At 35.2% G+C, this 25,941-nt stretch overlaps 1 protein-coding gene across 6 annotated transcripts in view; it reads right to left on the bottom strand.

The window, feature by feature from the left end:
* Positions 1–25,941, bottom strand: part of LOC123524535 (uncharacterized) — a 49,402-nt gene that overhangs the window by 8,544 nt on the left and 14,917 nt on the right. For 2 of the 6 annotated variants that reach the window (XM_045302790.2, XM_045302789.2), the window contains exons 2-8: positions 15,200–15,323; positions 14,799–14,834; positions 7,120–7,295; positions 6,217–6,314; positions 5,517–5,615; positions 4,843–5,100; positions 3,299–3,358 (exon numbers count right to left, since the gene is read on the bottom strand). In XM_045302790.2, coding sequence (XP_045158725.2) covers positions 3,299–3,358; positions 4,843–5,100; positions 5,517–5,615; positions 6,217–6,314; positions 7,120–7,295; positions 14,799–14,834; positions 15,200–15,274 — 802 coding nt within the window. In that variant the 5' untranslated portion in view covers positions 15,275–15,323. The remainder of the gene's footprint in view (positions 1–3,298; positions 3,359–4,842; positions 5,101–5,516; positions 5,616–6,216; positions 6,315–7,119; positions 7,296–14,798; positions 14,835–15,199; positions 15,324–25,941) is intronic. The other 4 variants (XM_045302792.2, XM_045302793.2, XM_045302796.2 and 1 more) reach the window with 3 other exon arrangements.

Genomic DNA, 25,941 nt, shown 5'->3' with positions numbered 1-25,941 from the left:
TTGTAAAAAATTTCTTTCAATTAAATTTTACAACAGCTTACAAAAAAGTAATTAATTGATTATCTTGCATGAAAGTACATCCATTTTAAATTGTTTAATTTGTTTGCCTAACAAATTTTATCAATTCATAGCAAACATTTTAACAACAGGTACAGTAGAATAGCATCTGTCATTAATGACGACAGTTAAATTTCGGATTATTGATATTTCAAGTGATTATAAAAATTATGATATGTAAAAACGCTACTTTTGGAACCGTTTACCACAAAAGAAGATAAAACGTTTGACAAGAAATCTATGCTTTATCTAGATATATTCAATTTCAATATATTGTAAAAATGATATTGTGAAACATAAAGGACGGCATGTCATACAACATTCATCTTTTCTCTTTTTCTCCATTAGATTTTAACGCCGACTTTCAATAGATAAAAAAAAATCTTAAACCCTGATATTGATTTACACAATACACGAACTGCGGTATCATTTACTCTAGTGACACATGTCATCATTGTTACCTGAACAAGAGAACTTCACAGTCCAAGATAGCTCCTCTGCAATAAGTGTACTTTATTACATTTAAAAATTTGAAAAAGCGGAAAGTCCTAATAATGCCTGCTTTCAATGGGCAACATCTGCTATTTCTAATTGATTCACCTGACTGAGCACTGTAAATTTAGCATGACCAATTATAAACATCCCCAAAAAACCGAAACAGAACTGACACTAACAGTCCCTAGACATAATATCCCTCAGTACCAAATGATTCATGCAAGAGTCAGTTATTTTCACACTTTGTTGCTCGGGGGACTGAACTCTTTGTTCCTTACATGCTTTCACCATATTAATTAATGATATAACTGCATTTATGAGAACCAAAATATTAAAATTCTATGAAGTAATTGACATTATCGTATACCATGATAATACCTATTTGAATAAAGCTCTGATGGTGGAGGAAGACCCCCAGCTGCCCCTTTAGGCATTGTTTTAGGTATAGGCAGGCACACAGGTAGAACCACAAAACTTCTGTAAGTTAGCTGGATGCCTTCCTCACATGTAGAACTCTATGCCCCAAGCAAGATTTGTCCCACATCAGTAAGGGGCAAGTAATCTGAAGTCAACAACCTTAATCACTAAGCCAGAGAGGTCCCAGTTATTCTCAAGAAAGCAGATAAAGCTATCAGTAACATCCTAGCATGCAGGTTAAAACATCATCCCATGCAAACTAAAAGCAATTAAAATGTCTACCACCACAGCAATTTAAATGAAGTAAAAAAACCAGTCCCTCTGGGACACAAGCAAATGAGCAAGGTACTCGAAGAATAGATAACAGAAGAAGAAATGGCTGGTGACCAAGACAATGGTTTGCTCACATGAAAGAACTCCACACCCCAAGTGAGGTTTCAAACCCACAGTAGCAAGGGGCAAGCGATTCAGTCAGTAACTTCAACCACTTAGCCATGGAGGACTTGAATCACTTAATCAGGCTTGGATAAACAAGGGTGTGTGGTTGAGCACTGTTTCACTGTGTTATTGCATAAAATAAAAATCTACTTTTTCAAAAAGAAATTGAGCCATGCCATGAGAAAATCAACATAGTGGGTTTGCGACCAGCATGGATCGCTAACAGTTTCTTTAATTGCAATAGGATCTGAAAGCGAACAGCATGGATCCTGAGCAGACTGTGCGGATGTGCAGGCTGGTCTGGATCTATGCTGGTCGCTAACCCACTATGTTGGTTTTTTCATGGCGTGGCTCAATTATAGTATTACACAAGAAAGAGATTTTTAAGTAAAGAATTACCTTATGATCCACATAGTTTTATTAAGGAAATATTGACACTTTTTTTTCATGAATGATTGAGGTCAAAAAAAGTTTTAAAACAATAAAGTTAATTACTTCAAAACAGGGTACTTGAGGTATTTCACGTTCATACTTTGAGACCTTTAGCATGATACTTCCAAACCCTAGAAACTGCTGGTAAAGGACGAGTTGAAAATGGCCATTACTTATAGTCAAAACATGCCCAAACTGTTTATTTATAGAAATACAACACATTTAACTAGCATAAATCTGCAGTATCATAAATCAAAAGGTGGACAGGAGACAGACTGATGTGAGCCATGCCATGGGAAAACCAACATAGTGGGTTTGCGACCAGCATGGATCCAGACCAGCCTGCGCATCCGCGCAGTCTGGTTAGGATCCATGCTGTTCGCTAACGGTTTCTCTAATTACAATAGGCTTTGAAAGCGAACAGCATGGATCCTGACCATACTGCGTGGATGCGCAGGCTGGTCTGGATCCATGCTGGTCGCAAACCCACTATGTTGGTTTTCTCATGGTACGGCTCATGTATTTTATCACTGGCCATCCACTACAAAGAATCACATATACAATACATCATTTAGTACCCCAATTGGCTGCATATGTTCGTTAAATGCTGCCTTTGAACTTATTTGTCATAACAAGGGCACTATATAAATCTGGTATAATACAAAACATCTGAAACTAATACTGATATGCGAGGCACAGAAGTTGTTTTACTGATGTCCAAAAATTTCTAAGTCAAAATTTCTACATTGCCGCTAGTTACTGGTATCGCATTTATCTCAAACAACTCTACTGTTATTTTTTCTTATGTAACTTTACTGTTCAGAATAATGTTAAATGTTATAAAATACTTCATAATTTACACTGTAAATGCTTTTTTTTAAAGGATTACTATCCAAGTCTATTGTTTCTTTGTCTGTTTTGGGTTTAACGCCGTTTTTCAACAGTATTTCAGTTAGGGCGGGCAGTTGACCCAGTAACCAGTGTTCCTGGATTCTGTACCAGTACAAACCTGTTCTCTGTAAGTAATGCCAACTTCCTCATATCTATCAAAGGTGGAGGATGAATGATTTCAGACACAGTGTCTTTTAAAAAAAAATAGTTACAGAGAACATACACCTAGCCTGGGGATTGATTACTCACAACCCCTGAATTCATAGATCTGCCCTCTCCCTACTGATTAAAGTGGGCAGGCTCGAAGTCTATTTAATTAACAATAAAAGCAAGAAGATAAAAACGGTAATAATAGCATCAAAACATACGTTGATCAAAACATACTGAAAACTATTGCTATAAAAAAAACATATTTCCACCAAAAATTCTACTGTTAGTTCTTTCAAAGAAAATATTAAAGCTAATCCCATTTTAATTTTTTTTTTAATAATTGTGTAATTCCTGTCCACCCTGAATTAAGAAGCAACTCTGTTATAACAGTTAAGAGCATGATGAAATGTGGTACAACCTTCCGTTTCAGAGTCGCTACTCTCCTCCGAGTCATCCAGAAATGATTCAAGCACATGCTCTGCGTTATATTCAATAATAGTAAAGCATATTGTCTGATGTGAAAATCATGCAATAATTAGCATTAAACACTGATGTAAAAATTAAAATTATTTTGTAATACAAAAGAAAAGAAGAAACAAGACATCACATATTGTGTGACACAGGTCCCCTGAAAATGCTTGATAAGTTGATAGAATAAAATATAAAGTCAAGAAATATGCATATGTATATTTCATGTTGATGATGTTAACCAAGTTCCATTTGAATAGAATGGAAAGAGCAAAAGTTGACTTGAGTACACCAGGTACAGACGTGAATTTAATACTGTAAAGGCCATAAAAACAAGACAACACAAAAAATAATAATCGGACATGAATGTCTTGAAAGTATTTTTAAGCCCACTTCAAGTTGATGATGTATACCAAGTTCCATTTGTTCAGTACACAAGAAATGTGACAGACAAATGGACAGATAAAATGATGGGCAGACAGACAGCTCGAACTATAATTATACCTTCCAGGTCTTCAACAGTGGAGGCATAAAAAATCAAAAAGTGAAATTATATATAAAATCAAAATGTACAAAATGTAAGCCGACTATTCAAACATTGCAAGACAGTCTCTGGAAGGATAAATGTTTTGATCATGATTAAATGGCCTTGTAAATAAGTAAGTTGTTCTCTTCAACACTACCATCACATATCAATTACTCTTATTGAGATAAAAGCCCACTTTATGTTTAATTTACACAATCCTATTTGTTTTGATTACTCTGTGAAAGGGTGTGGGATAAAAAAACTCCAGTTTTTTCTGTTTGATCAATTTTTACAACCAAATGGTTACCACACATGGTGTGATGTTGCTAACATTTTGGGGCAATTAAAGCAAGAAAAAAACTGACATAAAAAGCTTGAAGCACCCAAACATATCTGAAACATTTTGAAAACACTTAAATGAATTTAACAAACAATCATAAGGGCGTATATAATAAACACTGAACAATATTTTAAAACTCTTAAATGTAGTAATATCCAGTTTTTAACCATTATCATGCTGGACATAACTGATTCTGCCTTTGCAACCAGTGTAGATCATGATCTGCACTGTTAGCCAGTCAGTCAGTATCTTTTGGTAAGCACCCCTTTTAACAGTTAATAGCACTGTCTAAATTGAAAGATGGACAAGTTCATTATAGAAATTTAGCAGAAAGTTTTTTTCAGTTATTAAGGGCTTGCAATGTTCAACATCTGTTTTACAGCAAAAGCAAAAAGTTGGCAAATATGCATAGTAAGCGCGGAATTAACAGCAAACAACAACAACAACAATCATGCAAAACAGCTTTCACACGTAGCAAATTTCTATAAATTGTATACCTTTCCTTTGAATTTTTTTGAAGAAGAAGAAGAAATATGTAAAGAGCTCTGTGAAATGTGATGGCAGTGTTAAAAGAATAGGCTGTGGATAGAACAAAAAAAATGGAATCACAACTTGCTTAAAATCTCACCTGCGAAAGCATCAACTATTCCCTGTGACTGTTCCGTCTGTGATCCACTAAATGTCAACCAGGAGTCTACACTTGGCACACCTGGAGGTTTCTTCCCACGTTGGTATGTACCGGTGTTCAAATCGTGATTTTCCGGGTCCCAGTGTTTATGTATTTTGTCAGTAAGACTGCGATATGATCTCCGTGTTTCTATCAACTCACGATCGGAATGTACTACCATAAAACTGTCATGGACTGTCTTATTGTTCTTTATTTGACCTGAAATGTAACACAACTTCCTACAAAACAACTTTGAGAACACATTTCTATCTCTATCTTTGTGAATGCTGAGAGCGAAGCTTGAACTGCTTATCAAATCCTTTTCTACAAGATATTCATCCATTATGGTAAAAATATTATGGAATCAAAAAACTAATGTCGCAAATAAAACGTTATTACACTGTTAAATCATCATTCTTTTTAATTTTTAAGTCAATCAAAAAAACAAAAAAACTTGAACTTGAAAATTCCCATTTATTTTACTTTTAAAGTTAGAAATCACTGAGGTAATGTCCTAACAATATAGCCTTTCTGACTGAAACAACAAAATTTAATTTCGACAAAATTACATCCGATTTTGCAGCATTGCATATGAAAAATATACAGACTTATGGGAAAATATGCAAAATATCTACCTGTAGTTTTTGGTCTTTTGTTTGAAGTGTTTGTTCTTGTGCTTGTGTGATCGGAAGGTCTCTGCGAGAGTGAGGTTAATGGCCGACCTTGAACTTCCACTGAAAGTTATATAATAAAAGGTTTAAATATTTAAAGTAATATGTAGTGAAGGTATGTTTGCTATATGGTTGATCAATAACAATGAATTAGTGACTTCAAGTTGTTTGCAACCACCTTAAAAGGAGACACCCCTCCTGTTCTGCTTTTTTCTTTTAATTCGAAAATAACATGACAATTCTGATACAATAATGAAGATCTGGAGGCAGGCCCCTTCAATGTCCATTGCAATACACGTTTTTATTACAGAATATAACAAAATACACAGGGCCAGTTGAGTTCAGCTGAAAAACTCTAGGGTAGGATCGCTGTCATGTTAATATAACCTATAAAATTACAGACCAATCACAGTCTTGACCCTGGCAATAAGTAAATCTACTTTTGCCCTGCTCGTTTTGAGTGACCATTATAAGCTGGGAACCAGTCAACCCCACCTCGTAGAAGATTTTCTTCTATCGAGGGACTCAAGTTACCCTAGTCTGAAAGCAGAACTTGCGCATGATCTTACTGTACATTTAGTAGGGTTCTAGATTAAATTCTAATATATTAAAAGTGAAAATGCACCGTCAGTTTGTAGACAAAATGAATCATAAAAGTACATACCTGATTTGAGATTATTTTCCTTGTTTTGGCTGTTATTGTCATTGGTGGCATTTTTCCTTGGCGTCTTAGATCTCCTGGGTGGAGCTGATGCTATATTTCTGCATAAAGTGAAATATTTGTTTGAAATATAAAATTTCCATTCTTTCTTACAATATGACTAAAACTTCCAATAAAAGCAAATTACTAAAACATTTAGATATATGTTTGTCAAATACCATTACCGGGAACTTTGGGAACGGCACTGTCTTAGCTAAAATACTCTCTCCCTGCTCTTACAAAGATAAATGGGGAAATTCTTATTAAAAGGCTACTTGAAATTGGCTGCCAACTCAAACAATAAAACACTTACTGCAGCTAATGATACGTCTTTAATGATTCATTATTTACTCTTTAACGCTTTGTTCAAGTAAATACTTCTTTTTCAAACTTCAATCATATGCTAATACTGAATATTTGGTCTTCACTGACTAGGAGAAGTCAAATAAAACAGAAATAAACCATTTATGGCCAAAACTGTACTTTCAAATAAATTGTGTTTATTGTCTAACAGCTGCCTAAAAAAGTAGCATTTGGGAACAATGAAGAACATAAATCAATCAATGATTTGAACAACACTTGAAACAGAAACCTTGGTCTTTTTAATTGTGATTTACATCGTGGTATAACTGATTTATTTCATGAACATGCAATTTCCTGTCTGTCCTACTGGACTTTTTTCCTTGGTTGATTTTTGAAAAATACAATTATTATTACATACTTTTCATCATTTTTCAAGTTCTATGTATGACAGTCCAAAGCATGGTTATTTGATTATGACAATGCAAAATCAGGATCAGGTAAAGGTGTAAATTAATGTACATTTTAAGAGCCATTCATAACAAAGGCATTGTATTTATTACTAACCTTGCTTTTGAGTATATTTTGTGTATGAGCGCATGTTGTTCACTGATGATATCAGCAGACGATTTCGGTCTGTATGTCCGTGTACCACTAACGTCTATGTCGACTGTGCGGCATGACAACACGGGCTGTGTGGGTGTGTATCTGTGCTTTGTCTCTATGTCACCAAGTGGACGCTTCTGTAATATGAACAGAACTAGGATTTATTGCACAAGTTAATTGCACAATTTCTTAACTTAAATATAGTGACTAAATATAAAAGATATATCAAAAGACCTGAGTTTTTATTCACATTCTGTTACGAGATGTAGACAAAATCTAACAAAAATCAAAATCCTGAGAAGACCATGATTCAATGGTTGACTGAAAGTATCACCAGCAGCATTTTTCAAAAGAGCCAAGTTTTCTGCTTACACACTTGTTTGGTTGCTATTATTCAAAATCAAATAAAACAACAGTAAAACATTGACCACTCAAAGTGGAAAGGGAATGGGTATAATGCTCTAGGTTTTGAGGGTTTCCAGCAGTCCAAACAGAAAATAAAGATAAAACAGCCAAGGACCACAAAAATTGCTCAAGTCTGCCTAGTGCTTGAGCTATCAATACTCCAGTAGTGTTTCGTCATAGTTAAAATCTTCAACATTTGTGTTCTTTGAAACAGAAAAAAATACATTCTTTCTGTAACTATGATCCCTATTTCCTTATACTGAGAGACACAACAGGCCTATATGCACAGATCACTGGGAAAAAATGTGAAAGTTTTTTTCAAAACATATTTTACTCTTTAAACATTATACCAAATGGTTCTATTTCTCACTTGCTAAAACTTCCAACCTAATCAGTCTTTAGAAAAGTTTAACAAACTAATTTTATTCACAAACATTCACATATTTTTTTTTCACAAGAATTTATCACAATGACAAGCTAATTAATAAAAAAAAATTAAATATTCCAGTGTAATACCAGTTTTCACGCACCAGATATTCAAAAATATTTAGTAGCGCAATGACGTTCTCCGATAAAATCAGCGTGATAAAATCATGCAAATCATTTTAAATAATCAAAAATTTATCGTTTACAAATTAAAGTAAATAGTAGTTTATAGAGCAAGATTATGGTTGATAATATTTAAGTGTGTTGATACCCAACAACCTTAAAGCAATCAAAGATCAAACAATCACCTTAATTCTTAAATAAATGTAACAAAATCGTTTTTGAAAAGGTATTTTTTAACAAGTTAATTTAAAAAAGAATCCAAGGTTTTATAACCAATTTATATAAAGAGCCTAAATGGAATCATAAATATGTACTTCCTTTCACTGGGAACATGAACTTTTTTTGGACAAATAAATTCTTTGAAAGAAAAATTTGCAACAGTTATTTGTACCTCACATCTGTTTAAACTGCTATTAACACATTGTGTAGTGTTTCGTCATAGTTAAAATCTTCAACATTTGTGTTCTTTGAAACAGAAAAAAATACATTCTTTCTGTAACTATGATCCCTGTTTCCTTAGGCTCTTGAAAGAGACTTGTTGGATTCATACATTGAATACAGCCTGGCCTCATGGCATGAATGCTAAAATATTATTTTAGTCTTTCATTTTTTCCCACAGATTCTTCCTAATGTATTTTTGCATATAAGTTAGTTTTCCTTGCCTGTATTAATATTATTTTTGCTTTGCAATTTTTGCAGGGAATAAGTATCTATTTTTGATCCTATACTATATGTGAATATTACGCCAAAATGGGTAACGTCTTTTGACGTCGTCATTGACGTCATACTTTCCTGTGACGTCATACTATTTTGTTATTATACTCTGATGAAGTCCAATGGACGAAACATGTTAGTTTTGAAGTAAAAAGTATATTTCTGGAGTTAGTTCTTCGCTTTATCTATTTCTTATTAACACATTGATAAAATTTAAATAAATATATTTACATGGTACCATTATACCACTTGATAAATTTTTTACCCATAGTGAACCAGCTAATTAGTTTCTACGAAAAAAAACCACACACACATTACTTTAGATTTAAAAAACAGCAAAAAAAAGGTTATTTTTCTTTTTCAATGTGATTACTCAGCTGACTTGCAAAAGGTCACAGTGCCCATATGTGCTTGAAATATCTTTAGGTGTAAGGACACTGTTAAAGCCAGTATGTCCTAAGAAAGTTTAAAGCCTGAATAGAGACTGTAAAGTGGTATCCATTTTACAGAGCTCTCGTCTACTTTCAAGTTAACAGATATCAAGCAACATGAAAGAACATTTACAACTACTGGAGAACTGCTGTAATATTTTTACCTCCGATACATTATAAAATTTTAACAGAAAAAATTTGCTAAAATGCTTCTTAAAAAAGGACAAACAACATCATCCCTGAATCAATCCCTTTTTTTATTCTGATAAACTATAAAATTAACTGTTACTTGATAAAAAAATTTTCGTAAAATACACAACTGAAACAAACCTTGACTATAAGCCAAACATTTACAATTCCAAAATTCCTTCAATTATCAGGCAAAATATTTAAAAACATTCAAAGAGATACCACAATAATATTTGTACAACCGTTTTCCCCTGATGAGTGTTTCATTAAATGTTAAGAATATACTTTGAAGTGAAGTATGTTAAACAACTATAAATCAGTTGGATTCAATTGTGAGATATTAATCTGCCAAAATATTGGCTTTTCCTTTTGGATACCTAATTCTTCAACTACATGCCCTCTCTTCATTTGAATGTAAAAGAATATTTAAATTTAGTCAATTTATCTTTTTGGATTAAATTTGGATTAAACTGAGCATAGATTGTGTCTAAATTAAACCTTTTTTCCTTGATTTATTAAAAGGAACAGCTTAGTTTAACACTCTTTACATTAGCAAAATTAATGAAAAAAGAATTTAATGTTTTACCAGCTTTGCAAGCCTGATTAATGAAAACCCATAAAACATTTATTGTTTCACCTTCAATTATCTTCTTGAATGAAATATCTGTATCTTCTCTCACCATTTAATAGCCTACAACTGCAGACTCTCAGAGTCTTGCCTGTGAATCTAGGATCTCGCTGCCTAGCCTGTGAGTCAAATCTCTCACTGTCTAGCCTGGGAGTCCAATCTCTCACTGTCTAGCCTGGGAGTCAAATCTCTCACTGTGTAGATGTGAGTGCAGGCTCTTACTACCTAGCCTGTGAATGAAGACTCACTGTCTATCCTTTGTGTCCAGGCTCTCACTGTCTTGCCTGTGAGTCAAGACTCCCAATGATTAACCTGTGAATGCAAGCCCTCATTGTCAATCAATATAGAGTCAAAGCTTGCACTATTTAGCCTATGAACAGAGGCTCTCCCTGTTTAGCTTGTGAACCCATGCAGGCTCTCACAATCTAGCTTGTGAATCCAGGCCCTCACTATCCAGCCTGTGAATTCACTGTTTAGCCTTTCAATCCAGGCTCTCACTATCTAACTTGTGAATCCAGGCTCTCAATATCTAGCTTTTGAATGAAAGCTCTGAATGTTTAGCCTGTGAATCCAGGCTCTCACTATCTAGCTTGTGAATGAAAGCTCTGAATGTTTAGCCTGTAAATCCAGGCTCTTACTATCTAGCTTGTGAATGAAAGCTCTGACTGTTTAGCCTGTGAATCCAGGCTCTCACTATCTAGCTTGTGAATGAAAGCTCTGACTGTTTAGCCTGTGAATCCAGGCTCTCACTATCTAGCTTGTGAATGAAAGCTCTGAATGTTTAGCCTGTAAATCCAGGATCTTACTATCTAGCTTGTGAATGAAAGCTCTCACTGTTTAGCCTGTGAATCCAGGCTCTCACTATCTAACTTGCAAATCCAAGTGCTCACTATCTAGCCTGTGAATGAAGGATCTCTCTGTTTAGCCTGTGAATGAATGATCTCACTATTAAGCCTGTGAATCCAGGCTTTCACTATTTAGCCTGTGAATGAAGGATCTCTCTGTTTATCCTGTGAATGAATGATCCCACTATTAAGCCTGTGAATCCAGGCTTTCACTACCTAGCATGTGAATGAAGGATATCTCTGTTTAGCCTGTGAATGAATGATCTCACTATTAAGCCTGTGAATCCAGGCTCTCACTATCTAGCTTGCAAATCCAAGTGCTCACTATCTAGCCTGTGAATGAAGGGTCTCTCTGTTTAGCCTGTGAATGAATGATCTCACTATTAAGCCTGTGAATCCAGGCTTTCACTATTTAGCCTGTGAATGAAGGATCTCTCTGTTTATCCTGTGAATGAATGATCCCACTATTAAGCCTGTGAATCCAGGCTTTCACTACCTAGCATGTGAATGAAGGATATCTCTGTTTAGCCTGTGAATGAATGATCTCACTATTAAGCCTGTGAATCCAGGCTCTCACTATCTAGCTTGCAAATCCAAGTCTCACTGATTACCTGTGAATGAAGGTCTCCTGTTTAGCCTGTGAATGAATGATCTCACTATTAAGCCTGTGAATCCAGGCTTTCACTACCTAGCCGTGAATGAAGGATCTCTCTGTTTATCCTGTGAACGAATGATCTCACTATTAAGCCTGTGAATCCAGGCTTTCACTACCTAGCCTGTGAATGAAGGATCTCTCTGTTTATCCTGTGAACGAATGATCTCACTATTAAGCCTGTGAATCCAGGCTTTCACTATCTAGCCTGTGAATGAAGGATCTCTCTGTTTATCCTGTGAATCCAGGTTCTCACTGTATAGCATGTAAATGAATGATCTCACTGTTTAGCTTGTAAATCCAGGTTCTCACTATCTAGCCAGGGAATGAAGGATCTCTCTGTTTATCCTGTGAATCCAGGTTCTCACTGTATAGCATGTAAATGAATGATCTCACTGTTTAGCTTGTAAATCCAGGTTCTCACTATCTAGCCAGGGAATGAAGGATCTCTCTGTTTATCCTGTGAATCCAGGTTCTCACTTTATAGCATGTAAATGAATGATCTCACTGTTTAGCTTGTAAATCCAGGTCCTTACTATCTAGCCAGGGAATGAAGGATCTCTCTGTTTAGCATGTGAACCCAGGCTATTACTATCTAGCCTGTGAATGAAAGATCTCTGTTTAGCCTGTGAATCCAGGCTCTCGCTGTATAGTCTGTGAATGAAGGTTCTCACTATCTAGTCTGTGAGTCAATGCTCTCACTGTCTAGCTTGTGATTCAAGGCTTTCACTGTCTAGCTTGTGATTCAAGGCTCTCACTGTTAGCATGTAAATGCAGGATCTCACTGTCTTGCATGTGGATGCAGGCTCTCACTATCTAGCTTGTGAATCCAGACTCTTACTATCTAGCCTGTTAATCAGTTCAGGAACAAGTACTTCGATCTTCTCAGACATATTTCCAGAAATACTATTTTACAAATAAAACATTTTTTTCAAGCACATTTACATAAACTTTTTACTAAGAGTTGGTCCACTGATCGAGTCTGTTCCAGTAACAGAATATAGCAACACCCTCTATTCTAACACTACCAGCAAATAACCTACATACATGTAGAGCAAAATCTATCTCGAGTTATTCTGCAATAAACCACTTGCGTGCAATGACGTCATCCAATCCAGGTGCGTAGCACGGTTGTAAAAAGTAGTTACCAATTTATCTAACACTGTTGATACTAGTATGTCATGTTAGAATCGAAATAATAAGTTCCCAAGTGTGATTTATCCTAGAATAACCCGAGTTTTTCGTTCTTATGCAAAACAATATATTCTCATGCATAAGAACTCAAAACTCTGGTTATTCTACGATAAACCACGTTTGGGGACTTATTATTTCTTAAATAACTTAATAATTTCAAGACACATGATATTTTATCAAACCTTACCTGACCACTGTCTCAACTTTTTAGCTGAACTACAAAAAGGTTAAGCCTACCAATAAATTATTCTGCACATAAAAAACAATTATAATGTAATACTTTCACCAAAAAAAAGTTTGCAAAGTGCCAGCTCAGAAAGAAAAACACTGTGCATAAACTGACATTGTTCCACACATAGTATGTCACAAAATGACTTAAAAATCACTCAGGATTGGAAATCAATCAGATAAAAAAAGATAAGCAGTTCATAAAGCACTTGATAAAGACAATTGTAATTGATAACAATACAGAGTCAGGCCAGCTAAGTGATCTCAAAAGAACAATCTTCTCACTGCTATCTATGTTGGCTCATTTTGTCAATAGTTAATGATAACAGAGTAAATGGGTCAGGTCATTGTTTTAACCAAGATGCTATTGACATTAATCTAGAATAGGAAGAACAAAAAAAACAAGAGGGACATGAAGATCCTAAAGTCCCTCTTCAGTGCGATTCAAGAGGAAACATCGGAACAAACACAAATGTCATGCAAGAAAACATCTGACCAAGTTTGGTGAGCATCAAGGGATTCATGAGAAGACGCTCTATTTCTACCCCTGGCTGCCCCTAAGTGCAATCAATAGGAACCATTTTCACAAATTACGGAAATAAGAGAAATGCCTATCAAAGGATGCTTCTGACCACGACTGGTAAGCATCCATCAAGCAGTTCGTGACTTTTAAGGTTTCTTTTTTTAAAGCTCTTTTTTAAGTTAAAATCACCTGCGGAACTTTGAACCATCACTAGAGGTTAGGTCCTCTTACCAGACGGATGCTGAATAGTAACAAAGTGCCCTAACTCTAGGAATCAGATCTTTACATTATTACAAAGATGTACATATCATGTGTGATCAACGATAAAACTAAAGAGTAAGCCAGTTCTGAGAAATAATGACTGAGAAGTTCACCAAACAGTATTTCCTTGATGGATACATGTAAATCTATCACATTTTAACAAGAGCACTGCAATGTGGAGCAATATACACCCAAAGGTATGACCTTTGACCTCTAAGTGTGACCCTGACCTTGTATCTAGCCATCCAGAATATGTGCTCTGCACATCGTCTTGACATGGTGAACATTTGTGTCAAGTTTCTTTGAAATCCTTCAAGGGGTTTTAAAGTAAAACAGCGATGACCTTTGACCCCTAAGTGTGACAATGACCTTGAAGTGAGCCATCCAGAACATGTGCTCTGCAAGTTGTCTCGATGTGGTAAACATTTGTGCCAAGTTTCTTTGAAATCCTTCGAGGGGATCAAGAGTTACAGAGTGGACACAAAACACACTCATATTCCTTTGACCCCAAAATGTGACCTTGACCTTAAAGCAAGCCATCCAGAACAGGTACTCTGCATGTCGTCCTGATGTGGTGAACATTTGTGTCAAGTTTCTCTGAAATCCTTCAAGGGGTTCAAGAGTTACAGAGCGGACATAAAATTGCTAACAGGCAAACAGACAGACAGACAGGACACCAGGGGTATAACATAATAAGTCCCTTGGGGCATATAAAAAGCAAAAAAGGCACCTAGAAAAATTTCAAATCCTAGTGCAGGTTTTTCATTAAGTTAAGGGCCGAGAGTTGAAAGGGCAGGGTCCCAAGATTTCCCCATACTATAGTGGTTGCTTCCAAAAAAAAAGTTCTAATTGGAAGGACCACCAGATCCCTATCTTGTAATTCTGCAACTTCCACCTTCTACTTAAATAACTAATGAAACTCCTGCTATAGGCAGGACATGACTGAAATTTCACAGCTCCGTCAAAGAGAGAAAATGAAAAATGCATTCATAATACAGTGCAACTGAGTGTACAATTTTACCTGACCAGCTTGGCTTTTAAATTCAACATTAGATTGCTGCAAAAATTGTATCAAATCAATATTGAGAGAATATAAATCATATCACTAGGAAACAATTAAGTACATTAATGTTCTTTCAATATCCTCTAAGTTAATCAATTCTGTAAACCCAACAACAATTAAAATTTATTGAGCGGTAGCCTACTCGTAAAACAGAAATTAATTAATATTTTTTACACTGACGATCCTTTTAAAAACTTTGCGTGAAGACAAAAAATGTGGGTTTTGTTTTTAAGTTTTAGTACTGTCTAGACATTATCATAATGATTGTACTTTACCAGATCATGAGGCAGAGAACAGAGCTAGAAGGGGACTTTCATTTTAACAAAGTGGACAAAATTTCAAATTGCCTTTCTGCTTACCTTTGCATGTTTCTTGAGCACCAAGTTGGCATGAAGGTCCACATAATCCAAGGCCATTAAATACTTCTGAGCCATTTTAATATTACTACACCAGTTGTCTCCCTTCTTCAATCAGCACTCTCACCTACAGAATACACAAAAAAATATCTAAATAAAATGGAAATACTTAAAGCATATATTTGTTCCTGATTTTACATATCTTAATATCTGAACTCAGGTTTTCTTTGTTAAGTTAACATTATATAAGAAGCTACATGTACATTAATGAACTGAACTATAGAGGGATGAACACATCTCTGTACAGTTTGTTAGACACTACTTTTCTGATCAACAGTCAAACCAAAGAACAGAAGAAGGACTCAGGCAGAAGATACAGACCAGTTTCCCTACGAAAACAAAACAGATTTTGGGAAAAAACTGAGCTATTAATTTTTTCAGTTTCTCAGCTGCCTAAATCAGTTCTGTTAAATTAAACATTGTGCAGGTGCTCAATTTTCCCTTTTAACCCTTAGCCTGCTAAATATCTAAAATGGATTGGTCCATCATTCAATTTGGGTAATACCATTTATTATTCAAAGGGGTGTTCACTGAAAATTTACTAACTGAATAGCGAACAGTGCAGACCATGATCAGACTGCACGGATGTGCAGGCTGATCTTGGTCTGCACTGGTCGCAAAGGCAGAATCACTTGCCGCCAGCAGGCTAAAGGTTAAGAGATTTCTCTTTCAATCAAACTATTTTTTACTGAAATTTCTGTGTTAAATATTTTAACATTTTTAAAGTCACACAGAGCTAAGGTCATACTGATATCCAGAAACATGTGCATACATTTGATAGATATAAAGATTATAAGCAAAGAAATCTATTTAAGTAGAAAACTCTGCTTGATACCTTTTTATCATGAATCATAACTGAAAGTAAACAGCCCAAGGTGAGTAATGTTAGAAAGTGCCACACGCAGAGCTTTCAATTGTGTTCTTTTTGTGGTTTACATGGCAGCCTATTACAGAGTGTTTAGCACCCTAATATATAAATCCCGCACGATAACTCAAACGCTAACATGTTTGATAATTATGATTTTTCTTCTGAATCATTAAAATGTTTCAATACAGAAAATATTTTTGTATATGATTACAGTATGCAATTAACTTCTATCATTGACAACCTTTTTGATGCATGAGAACCGTAACAATCAAACAATAATATAAACATGCTGTCATTTAAATTATTTTGCTGGAGTAGTAAAAGTACAGGACAATCAGTGACAGAAACGATATCAATATATTCTTGATATATGTGCATTGATTGCTTTTGTTTCAATACTTTGCACATCTCATACTACATTGACAGAAAATAAATGGTCACCAGTGACAGCCTTATATGGCATATTATCTGGGTAATAATTCCTCTTTCACCTCTGGCTCAATTGTGGGAGGTAATGATATGAACTAGTGACATAATTTTTGACCCAAGATGACCCAATTTTAAGAGTGACAGATTTCATAAAGACAAGCCTGACCAGTTTCTCTTCCAGAGTGTTGATACAGACCTACATTAAAGTGGGCTAGTTTTCGACCCAAGATGGCTTAGGTCCAAACCTGACATAGATTTTCTGGAGGAAAACATTTTGAGTGAGTCTCATTATGGTCAGACCAAAATTTTGACCAGCAGGGAGTCAACTGTTAAATTACAAATGACAACAAACACCCTACAGATCATGTTGGCTCACTGTAATATTAAGCACCTTGTACTCAGTTGAGCTAAAAGGTAAACTATATCCTTTCCGCAGCCTTAACGTACTAATACGTATTAGCCTGATGGCCCTTTCACGCTTCCGTAGAAACAACATTTATTACACGAAACTTATTTTGAAAATGTTTCTGAAAAAGACTCCACTCGCATACATTTAGACGGGGTGACCCCTGCGCGTGACCCCTGACTATCTACGAATCAAAATGCGGCTTTCGTTTGCAAGTTTAGCATTTCTACTTTCATTTTATTTACTTCCGGAAATAGCTGAAGGTCGAGTGATGTCATTTTCTGTGTTGTCAAAAACATACATATGCTTGGCGAGATTGCATAAATATGTGCTGGCCGTCCTAAGGTTATTAGAGAAATCATTTTTTTATCTAAAAATCAGTGCTTTTTCGACATTTTTTAACACGTCTGTACGAAAACTGACATTTGAGACAAAAATGGCTAAACTAAAATGCATTTTAGGAAATCTGTATATCCTTTCCGCAGCCTTAACGTACTAATACGTATTAGTGTCTGATGGCCCTTTCACGCTTCCGTAAAAACAACATTTATTACACGAAACTTATTTTGAAAATATTTCTGAAATGTCTAGGTCTGCAGCTCTCAAATACGGTTATATCTTACATCTGAGGCATATACTGACACTCTCAGACAACATCAAAAATGACATTTTGAGCGATTTGATGATGTTCCAAAATTATCAATGTACCCTTGGTCCGTTACGTACCCCTGTGGGATTTGTGTTTATCCAGAGATCAAATATTTTTTCATAGATTAAAAGTTGACATGCTGTACTAAAGCCCAGGTAATTTCAATTCGTAATAAAGTGCTGAAAATTGGCTCCCCAATAGCAAAAAAAAAAAAAAAAAAAAAAAAAAAGTCCACATGCATACATTTAGACGGGGTGACCCCTGACTATCTACGAATCAAAATTCGGCTTTCATTTGCAAGTTTAGCATTTCTACTTTCATTTTATTTACTTCCGGAAATAGCTGAAGGTCGAGTGACGTCATTTTCTGTGTTGTCAAAAACATACATTATGCCTGGCGAGATTGCATAAATACTGTATGTGCTGGCCGTCCTAAGGTTATATTCAAATCAATAGCATGTCCATATAATATTTCTTTACATAGTTCCAATATTAAAATGTTGGTTTTTCCCCCCAATAAAGCTACTTCAAGTAAAAGGAGGCATTCCGAAGGACAAAAAATATGTTTTCCCCTATTCTGAGCTAAGAATAGACTGGCATCAGTCATTAGAGTCACTAAATCACATAAAATAAATCCTCTCTAATAGCATTTTCTGAAAAAATTTACAATATCTCTTACCTCCAACTCTTAACTGAGATAAGCCACAGTAAAGGAGTGGGGGCACAGAAAGAGGATTTTTGTAATGGGCCTGTTAACACAATTTTTTAAATAGAATGGGAAATGTTTAATCTCAACAGACTGTGTAAGTCTAAGCTAAGAATTCCAAATAATTTGTTAGTTTTGAGAGTTTTTACTGATTTACAACTATTGCAAGCTTTCATGAGTTTTTACATTACTAAAACAGTTATTAAAATGTTGTTCCAAAAATATCCAAAAATTATCTCCTTTTTTAAATAGATTATGGAAAGATTCAATTTTTTTCCCAATTTAATGACATTTCCCCAATTTGGAAAAAGACCTCCCTTCTTTGTTCAATGAAACCACAGATGATGCACAAAGATGAACCCTTCTGATGCTCTTACAAGGAACGATACAGTACTATAGTACTTATTACAGAAAGTGGGTAGGTGTTCACCAAGCTTAAAACTGCACGCATAATAAAATAAAAAAATAATTCCCCTTAAATCAAATTCTATCCAGCCATATCCAAATATAGAAACTCCATTAACAATTGTAAATACCACAGAAAAGTACAAAATTGTACAAATTCACTGTAAATGGATAGAATTGGTTTATCTGAATGTAAAATATTTATTTGATCAGTTGATCGACTCAAAGAGGTTTCTGTCAGCAATATATTATAAGATATTATAAGATTTTGTGTAACGGTTTAATTCCACTCCTGCCAAGACTGATATAATAGAAGACACCTAATCTCATAATCTCGGTATAATTACACACAAATCTCGTTCCTTCAATACTTGTCCTTTAACACTCTTCTCCTATGTGAATTTACTATTTTCTGATCATGTTAAATTTAATTTATGTTGTTTTATATGAATATTAAATTCAACGAATTTAAATCACTGGTATTTGCCCACTGAACTGCAGACAACTTCACAGATGACTTTGTACATTATCAATCCATGCTTAAATGAAACAGAAAGCCAGTGACAACTTACAAATCATGAATTGTCGCCATGGCATGCATACCTTATTTGATTCTGGCAACCAACTGCAATATATATTTCAAGTTTTGTAATACGAGAGCATCAAGATATCTTACAGTGAAGTATACAAAATCACTTAGTCGGAAGATAAAAGATTTCATTGAATTTACTGTGGATCTATGTCTGCATTATAAGACTTTCATTTATTATATTGACATTAGATAAAAGAAGACCTAATGGAAATTGTCATCCACTGATATCTATTATTAATAGCCTCCTCAGGTGACAAGATTCAACACATGCAGAATACTTCACCTACTGTACTGCTTACAATACCAGTACTATATCCTATATATTGCTCAATTTTTTAAATGGACCGGTCCATCACTCAATTTGGGCAATACCATTTATTATCCGAAGGGGTGTTCACTAACAACTTACTGACTGAATAGCAAACAGTGCAGACCATGATCAACCTACATGGATGTGCAGGCTCATCTTGGTCTGCACTGGTCGCAAAGGCAGAATAAGTAAGTAAGTAAGTAAGTAAGTAAGTAACGGCTTATTTTCCAGAGGCTACACATTGGGTTTCCCCATCTACCATGTGGGCCTCAAAATCTAAAATATTAATTATGGCAAGTTTTCTTACCTCATTTTAGTGTGGTATAATAAAGACAAGTTAAGGGGACGCATACTTTGAAATTAGAAAAAAGTGGGTGGGGTATGATAAAATTTACCTGCAAAAAAGTACAAGGTTTTGGTACATGAAATGGATACTGTTTCAACTGTTATAAGTACACAAAGGATTGCTCACTAAAATAAAAATGAGAAAACTGAAACAAGAAAGTTATTGTTGAATTACATAAGACTTCTTGTGTACATTCAAAGTCAACAATTAAGACTTTTTGGTGCGAAAATAATAGTGCTTCACCTTGTCCAAACATTTATCAATGTCCTACAGATTCTAATTTAAAGAAAGAATGTGAAATATGGTCACTGTATTGCTTTTCATTTCGCATATGTAAGCTAAAACACATTATTTAGTTTGTTTACAAAGTAGTGCATAAGAAAAGATACGGTGGTCAAGGAATGCCACATTCCAAAACTAAAAGAGTATATTCCCCTTAATACATTAAACATTTATCGTTACAGAAGTCTAGTGGCTTACAATAAGGGCCTAGAAATGTTGCCATTATTAATTTTTAACTTGGTATTCATGAACTACAATGCACTTAAATATCAAAACACATTTAACAAACTTTTGAAAATGTATTGTCTTAAAAATCCCTAAAATAAGGTATGAAATTTGGTTGAGAGGTCCAATCAATGTGTATATGTGCAAAAGTAACATTCTAATCTTGTTCACAAAAGTTACTAATACACAGCAGGCATGTCAATGATCAAAACTGGACGAATATACAGTTATCCTCACTTTAATGTCATTTATAATTTGTCCTTGAATTCTCCACCATACTTTTCATAATTCTGTTTGCACGAGTTGCACGAGAATGCTGTCATTCACGTAAAAAAATGGGGTCAAATAAGTTGTAAATGCAATATCATCTAAACGTAATTAATGGATTATGCAGTTCAAGATAAACTTTATCTCATAACGTAACGAACATGTATAATGTTGTAACAACAACTTTACTTACACTGATTTAAGTAGCAGTCGGTTTATAAGTGACTATTGATTCATTTTATATTTTGTTATTGTTGTCAAAAAGTATAACGGAAGTGCCTCACAACTGAAGCGGAAACCAGTTTGATGCGCAAAGTAGTCCAATGTAAGTAATATTTTTTGACAAATGTCCACAGAAATTAATAATTTTCTAATATTAAAGACGAATATCTGAATAGGATTCATTATTTGATAAGAAATTATAATCATCGACATGTTTTTTTTTTAAAATCGTACACGTGCTGACACCTAAGTTGTCTCCCGTTGTTTATTAGAGTTACCTTTCGTCCGGCGCAGTAATACATTTGCAGTGAATCGCCGAGAAGTCGTGGGAAAATTAAAAACCATGTAAACAAACTAAAATTAACCACCTTTTCAAGATGAATTTCAAGTGATCGCCATTATGCATTTAACCCGCCTGACCTGTGTAGCATCTTAGACATCTGTTCTAAGGTATTCATTGTGTAGAATGTCATGTTATGCCCTTGCAATGCTAATCCCACTCTGATTTTTTTGTTTACATTTTTTATCAATGAGAAATATGGCGTCCATCCCGAGCTGAACTGACGTGGCGTTAAATTTTTACATGTTTAAGCAAACCTGGTGTGTTAGAAAGAAAATCTCATCCCTTCAACATTATTTGGAACACTGTTATTGTAAAAAACCTGTTTTTTCCTTATACAAAAGCTTAATATTTTGTGTGGAATGTACTTTCACAAAGACCTCTGTTTTCCTATTACATTCATAGTACCACATCCTTATCCACAAAGTACTGAATATTACAGGTGTCCATCAGTATTATATCAGTTTAGGAATATGTTTTTTATTTTCCCACCATCGATTTCTTGAATATGCACCCCTTCCGCATTGCTGTATGAACTGTGAATGTAGCAATATGCGTCCCCTTAAGCATACAAGACTTTTTTATTTTGGGATAAGTGCTGTTTTTCACCAGTGTATCAGTTATGTAATGGCGGGCAGTTAACTTAACCACAGTTCCTGCATTCTGTACCAGTACAAACCTGTCTTTCGCAAGTAACTGCCAACTTTTCCAAGCAAAGCAGAGGTGGTGGAAAAAATAACTTCAGAAACAATGCCTTTTATCACATCATTATGGAAAGCATATGCCTCACCCATGGATTGAACTCCAAACCCTGTGATATTATGATATATAGACCTGTGCTCTCCATACTGAGCTAAACAGACAAAATCTTATGGGTGTCAATGGGAATCACTAGCAGCAAGCAGGTTAAAGGTTCAAATATGTAACAATTGTTTTCTGATGAGTGAAACTGTAGCTAACAAGAGGGGGGAGTAGGAAAGGGGTGGGGGACGCACAATTTAGACAGTAGCATTAACAGTTAAATGGGGCGAATACCAAAAAGATAATGACTGAATGGCGAACAGTTAAATCAGGCAGAATCAACTGTGTCCAGCATGATAAGGGGTAATTTTTCTCCCTTAGTACCTGACCAATACTGGATCATAAAAGTACCCATTTTCTATCAATTTACTAAAGTAGATTTTTATTTTATTGTACCATTCAATCTGAACAAAAGTAAAAATATTTTATATTCATTTAAGATTTAAATTTTCACCTTTTAAATCATAACTTGTACTACATTGTATATAAAATCAATTGAAATAATTCCCATTTCCCATTAAATATCGATTCATGGGGTTCAATAGTGTCTATGAAGTTATTACTTAATCCTTGTTCAAACAGATACCATAGTAAAGTAAATAGTCATGTTTGTCAACTACTGTTGTGGCTGTAGTTAACCAGCTAATGCATGTGTGTACAAATCCATCTTTAAAGTATCAAATTAATTTTACAAAATACTGATTAAAACGAGCAGAAATCTTAACTCCAAATCTATTCAAAACTGAAGCCATGAATAATTTGAACAATTGCTTGTCATAGAGAAGAGTGTTTTTGTTACATAACACTCCTTGACAGTGGAAATATTACCCATAGCAGCAAACAGTTGTGGTCAACATAGAATATATCACTATCGATATAAGAGTTTATGTAAGCAGTATGTTTACTTTCCATAAGACATCAATAATTCATTAACAGCTTTCAGAATTTCTGAGACATCCAAATTCAAGGTGCAACAGCGAGTAAAGATTTGGACTGATTTTCTGTAAAAGAATTTCCAATCTCCTTCCCTCCAAAACCTGTCTTTTCAGTGTTTTTCCCAACTTGATTTTTAGGATCTAATATCTTCAGCCCCATTTCTGATTAATAGCAATGTCCTGTTTTACCTAACTGAAGTGCAAAATTTGAAATGGTCATGGTTAAGCTAAAAAAAGACTAGATGCCTACTGGCAACATGTCGAGCCCGCCCTCTGACCCCTAACTGTGACCTTGACCTTTGAGATAGGAACCTGAGGTTTTCACATGACACTTTGTCTCATTGAGTTTAACATTCACGCCAAATATAAACAAGATACCTCAATGCACGTCAAAGTTATGGGCCGGACAAGATCTGACATGACCTTTGACCTCCAACTGTGACCTTGACCTTTGACATAGGAACCTGAGGTTTGCACATATAACTCCGTCTCACTGAGGTTAACATTCATGCCAAATATAACAAAATTGCTCCATGCATGTCAAAGTTATGGTCCGGACAAACAAATCCGGACGGATGCACACACAGATGCACACACTCACGCACATACACCGAATAGCCATTTGGACAACTATGTCTTCGCTTCCACAAACTGTAGTAAAATTATTATTATGTTTTAACCTGCATCATAAAATTTGACTTTGTACACAATTTATGATCACAACACTAGAAACAAGACTGTCCATAAGACAGCCAGTGCTCAACTATTCAAATCATTGTCCCTGAAGCAGGAATATTACCATAAATGTAAAAATATCTATAGAGTTTCAATCCAGTATCTGCATTAGTTTTGGAGATGGTAACTTGCATGCAAAACTTTAATCAGAAGTTTTAAGTTCAAAAGGGGACATGATCTGGCCAAAATGCATGTCAAGAGTTATGGGACTTGATTCAACCAATTAGTTTTATAACCCGGAAGACACATGTTAAGTTTAAATTTAATATCTGCATTTGTTTTGCAGATAGTAACTTGCAGACAAAACTTTAACCAGAATTTGACCACAATACATGTCAGAGTTATGGGACTTGACCCAGTGAGGTTGGTTTTTGACCTAGTAAAAGAAAAATAAGTATCAAAGCTATATGCCTTTAAATGATAGCCATATGTACATGCACACAAAACTTAACCAGGATTTTTCTAGTCCAAAAGGGGGCATAATTTGGCCAAAATGCATGTCAGAGTTATGGAACTTGATGCTATCAGCTAGTTTTATTATTTTTATTATTATACCAGATTTATATAGCGCCTTTTTCACGATAAACATGTACTACAGCCACACAGGGCGTGAAATCATCCTCTACTAGTACAAACACAGAGCAATCTGACCAGAGAGACAGAGTGAGATAAAGCCCCCAGAACAGACAGACAGAACTTTTTAGATACAGACGTGTCCGGCTAACTTAGCCTAGCTCTTTTCGAATAGATAGCCTGGTTCTTTAACGTGCCCGGTGTATAGCACCGATACACACAAAGCCGTCTTTCCTGGGAAGAACCAGTACAGGCCTCTAGTTAGGTGGGAGACACTCAAGAGCATCTCAGAAATTTCCAGTGCCTGGACTGGGATTTGAACTCCGGACCTCTGGATTGACAGTCAAGCGTGTTACCACTAGACCATCGGCCCACCTCTAATGCTTCATAAACCCGAAGACACATGTGAAGTTTCAATTCAATATCTGCATTAGTTTTGGAGTAGCTTGCATGTAAAACTTGAACCAGGATTTTGTAAGTCCAAAAGGGGGCATAATTTGTCAGTAAATCTCATATCAACCTCACTTAAAGGCAAAAGATGTAAACTGTAAATGGATTAAACTCCAGTGCATAACTGTATAATCAGATAATGTCGGAACAAAAAATATTGTGAATTTATACTTGAAACTTTTTTGTTAGTGTTTCTCTTTTTGACCTAAGTTACACAGTCAAAAGGCTGACCCCATTTCTTAATACTGAAAAATAATTCTGCTACATAACTAGCCTATTAACTTTTTATGTAATGTTAAACATTTTCATAATGTTAAATTTCTAATGTATGAAATGTTTTATGTAACAAATTAACCTTTAGCCTGCTGGTAGCAACAAATGGAACCGCTGTGGTGTATTGGTGAAAATAGTAGGAAGGTTTTTACTGCTGGGCAACCCAAGTTTGATTCCCAACTCAGAAAAGAGCCGCACCACGAGAAAACCAACATACAGTCCAACCTGTCTTAAGCAGCCAGCAAGGGGAAGCAGCCAATTTGGCCGCTGAAGACAGGTGACCGCTGATCGGAGTTGCAGCCAGTATATGTATTTTTCAGACTTCCGACCAGTTTAGCCTTTAGGCCCATTTCTTGTTTAGTTTCTATTATTATTTTACCAAGATAACTTGACGTGCATTTTCCATCGCAATACGAATTGTCTACTATGCAATCTAAAACTCCAGCGTGATTTTTAACAACAAAACTGTTACAGACAATTTTCCAACTTCAAAACAAGTTTGTTTAGGCTGACCACTACCAAATAGAATGTAAGCCTCCGCAGGTCTAGTCACAAGTAGTCCAAATATAAATAGTACTAATCTTTTTTCCTTTCCTTGTGCATTTTCTCGGCAGCAACGTGCTTACTTTTACCCTACCGCGCTTCAGTATGTATCACTTTGAATTGTAATGAAATCGGCATGTTCCTATCGCATGCTAGATAAAAATGGCGGCGTAAGAATTTAATGTCACGAAAAGAGAAATTGAAAGAAGCAAAAAGTAGTAAATTCAGCGGGTTGTATTTAACGAACTGTAGTTTTCTTATATAAAAGTTAACACCCCCTTTTCTTTTTGTTTTTCTAAAGTAGCGATCTAGCTCTTTATGGGAATGTA

This window comes from Mercenaria mercenaria, chromosome 3, assembly GCF_021730395.1.
Source record: "Mercenaria mercenaria strain notata chromosome 3, MADL_Memer_1, whole genome shotgun sequence".
Lineage (NCBI taxonomy): Eukaryota > Metazoa > Mollusca > Bivalvia > Venerida > Veneridae > Mercenaria > Mercenaria mercenaria.
The sequence above is the reverse complement of the archived record's forward strand: the minus strand, read 5'-3'. Positions and strand labels throughout refer to the sequence as shown.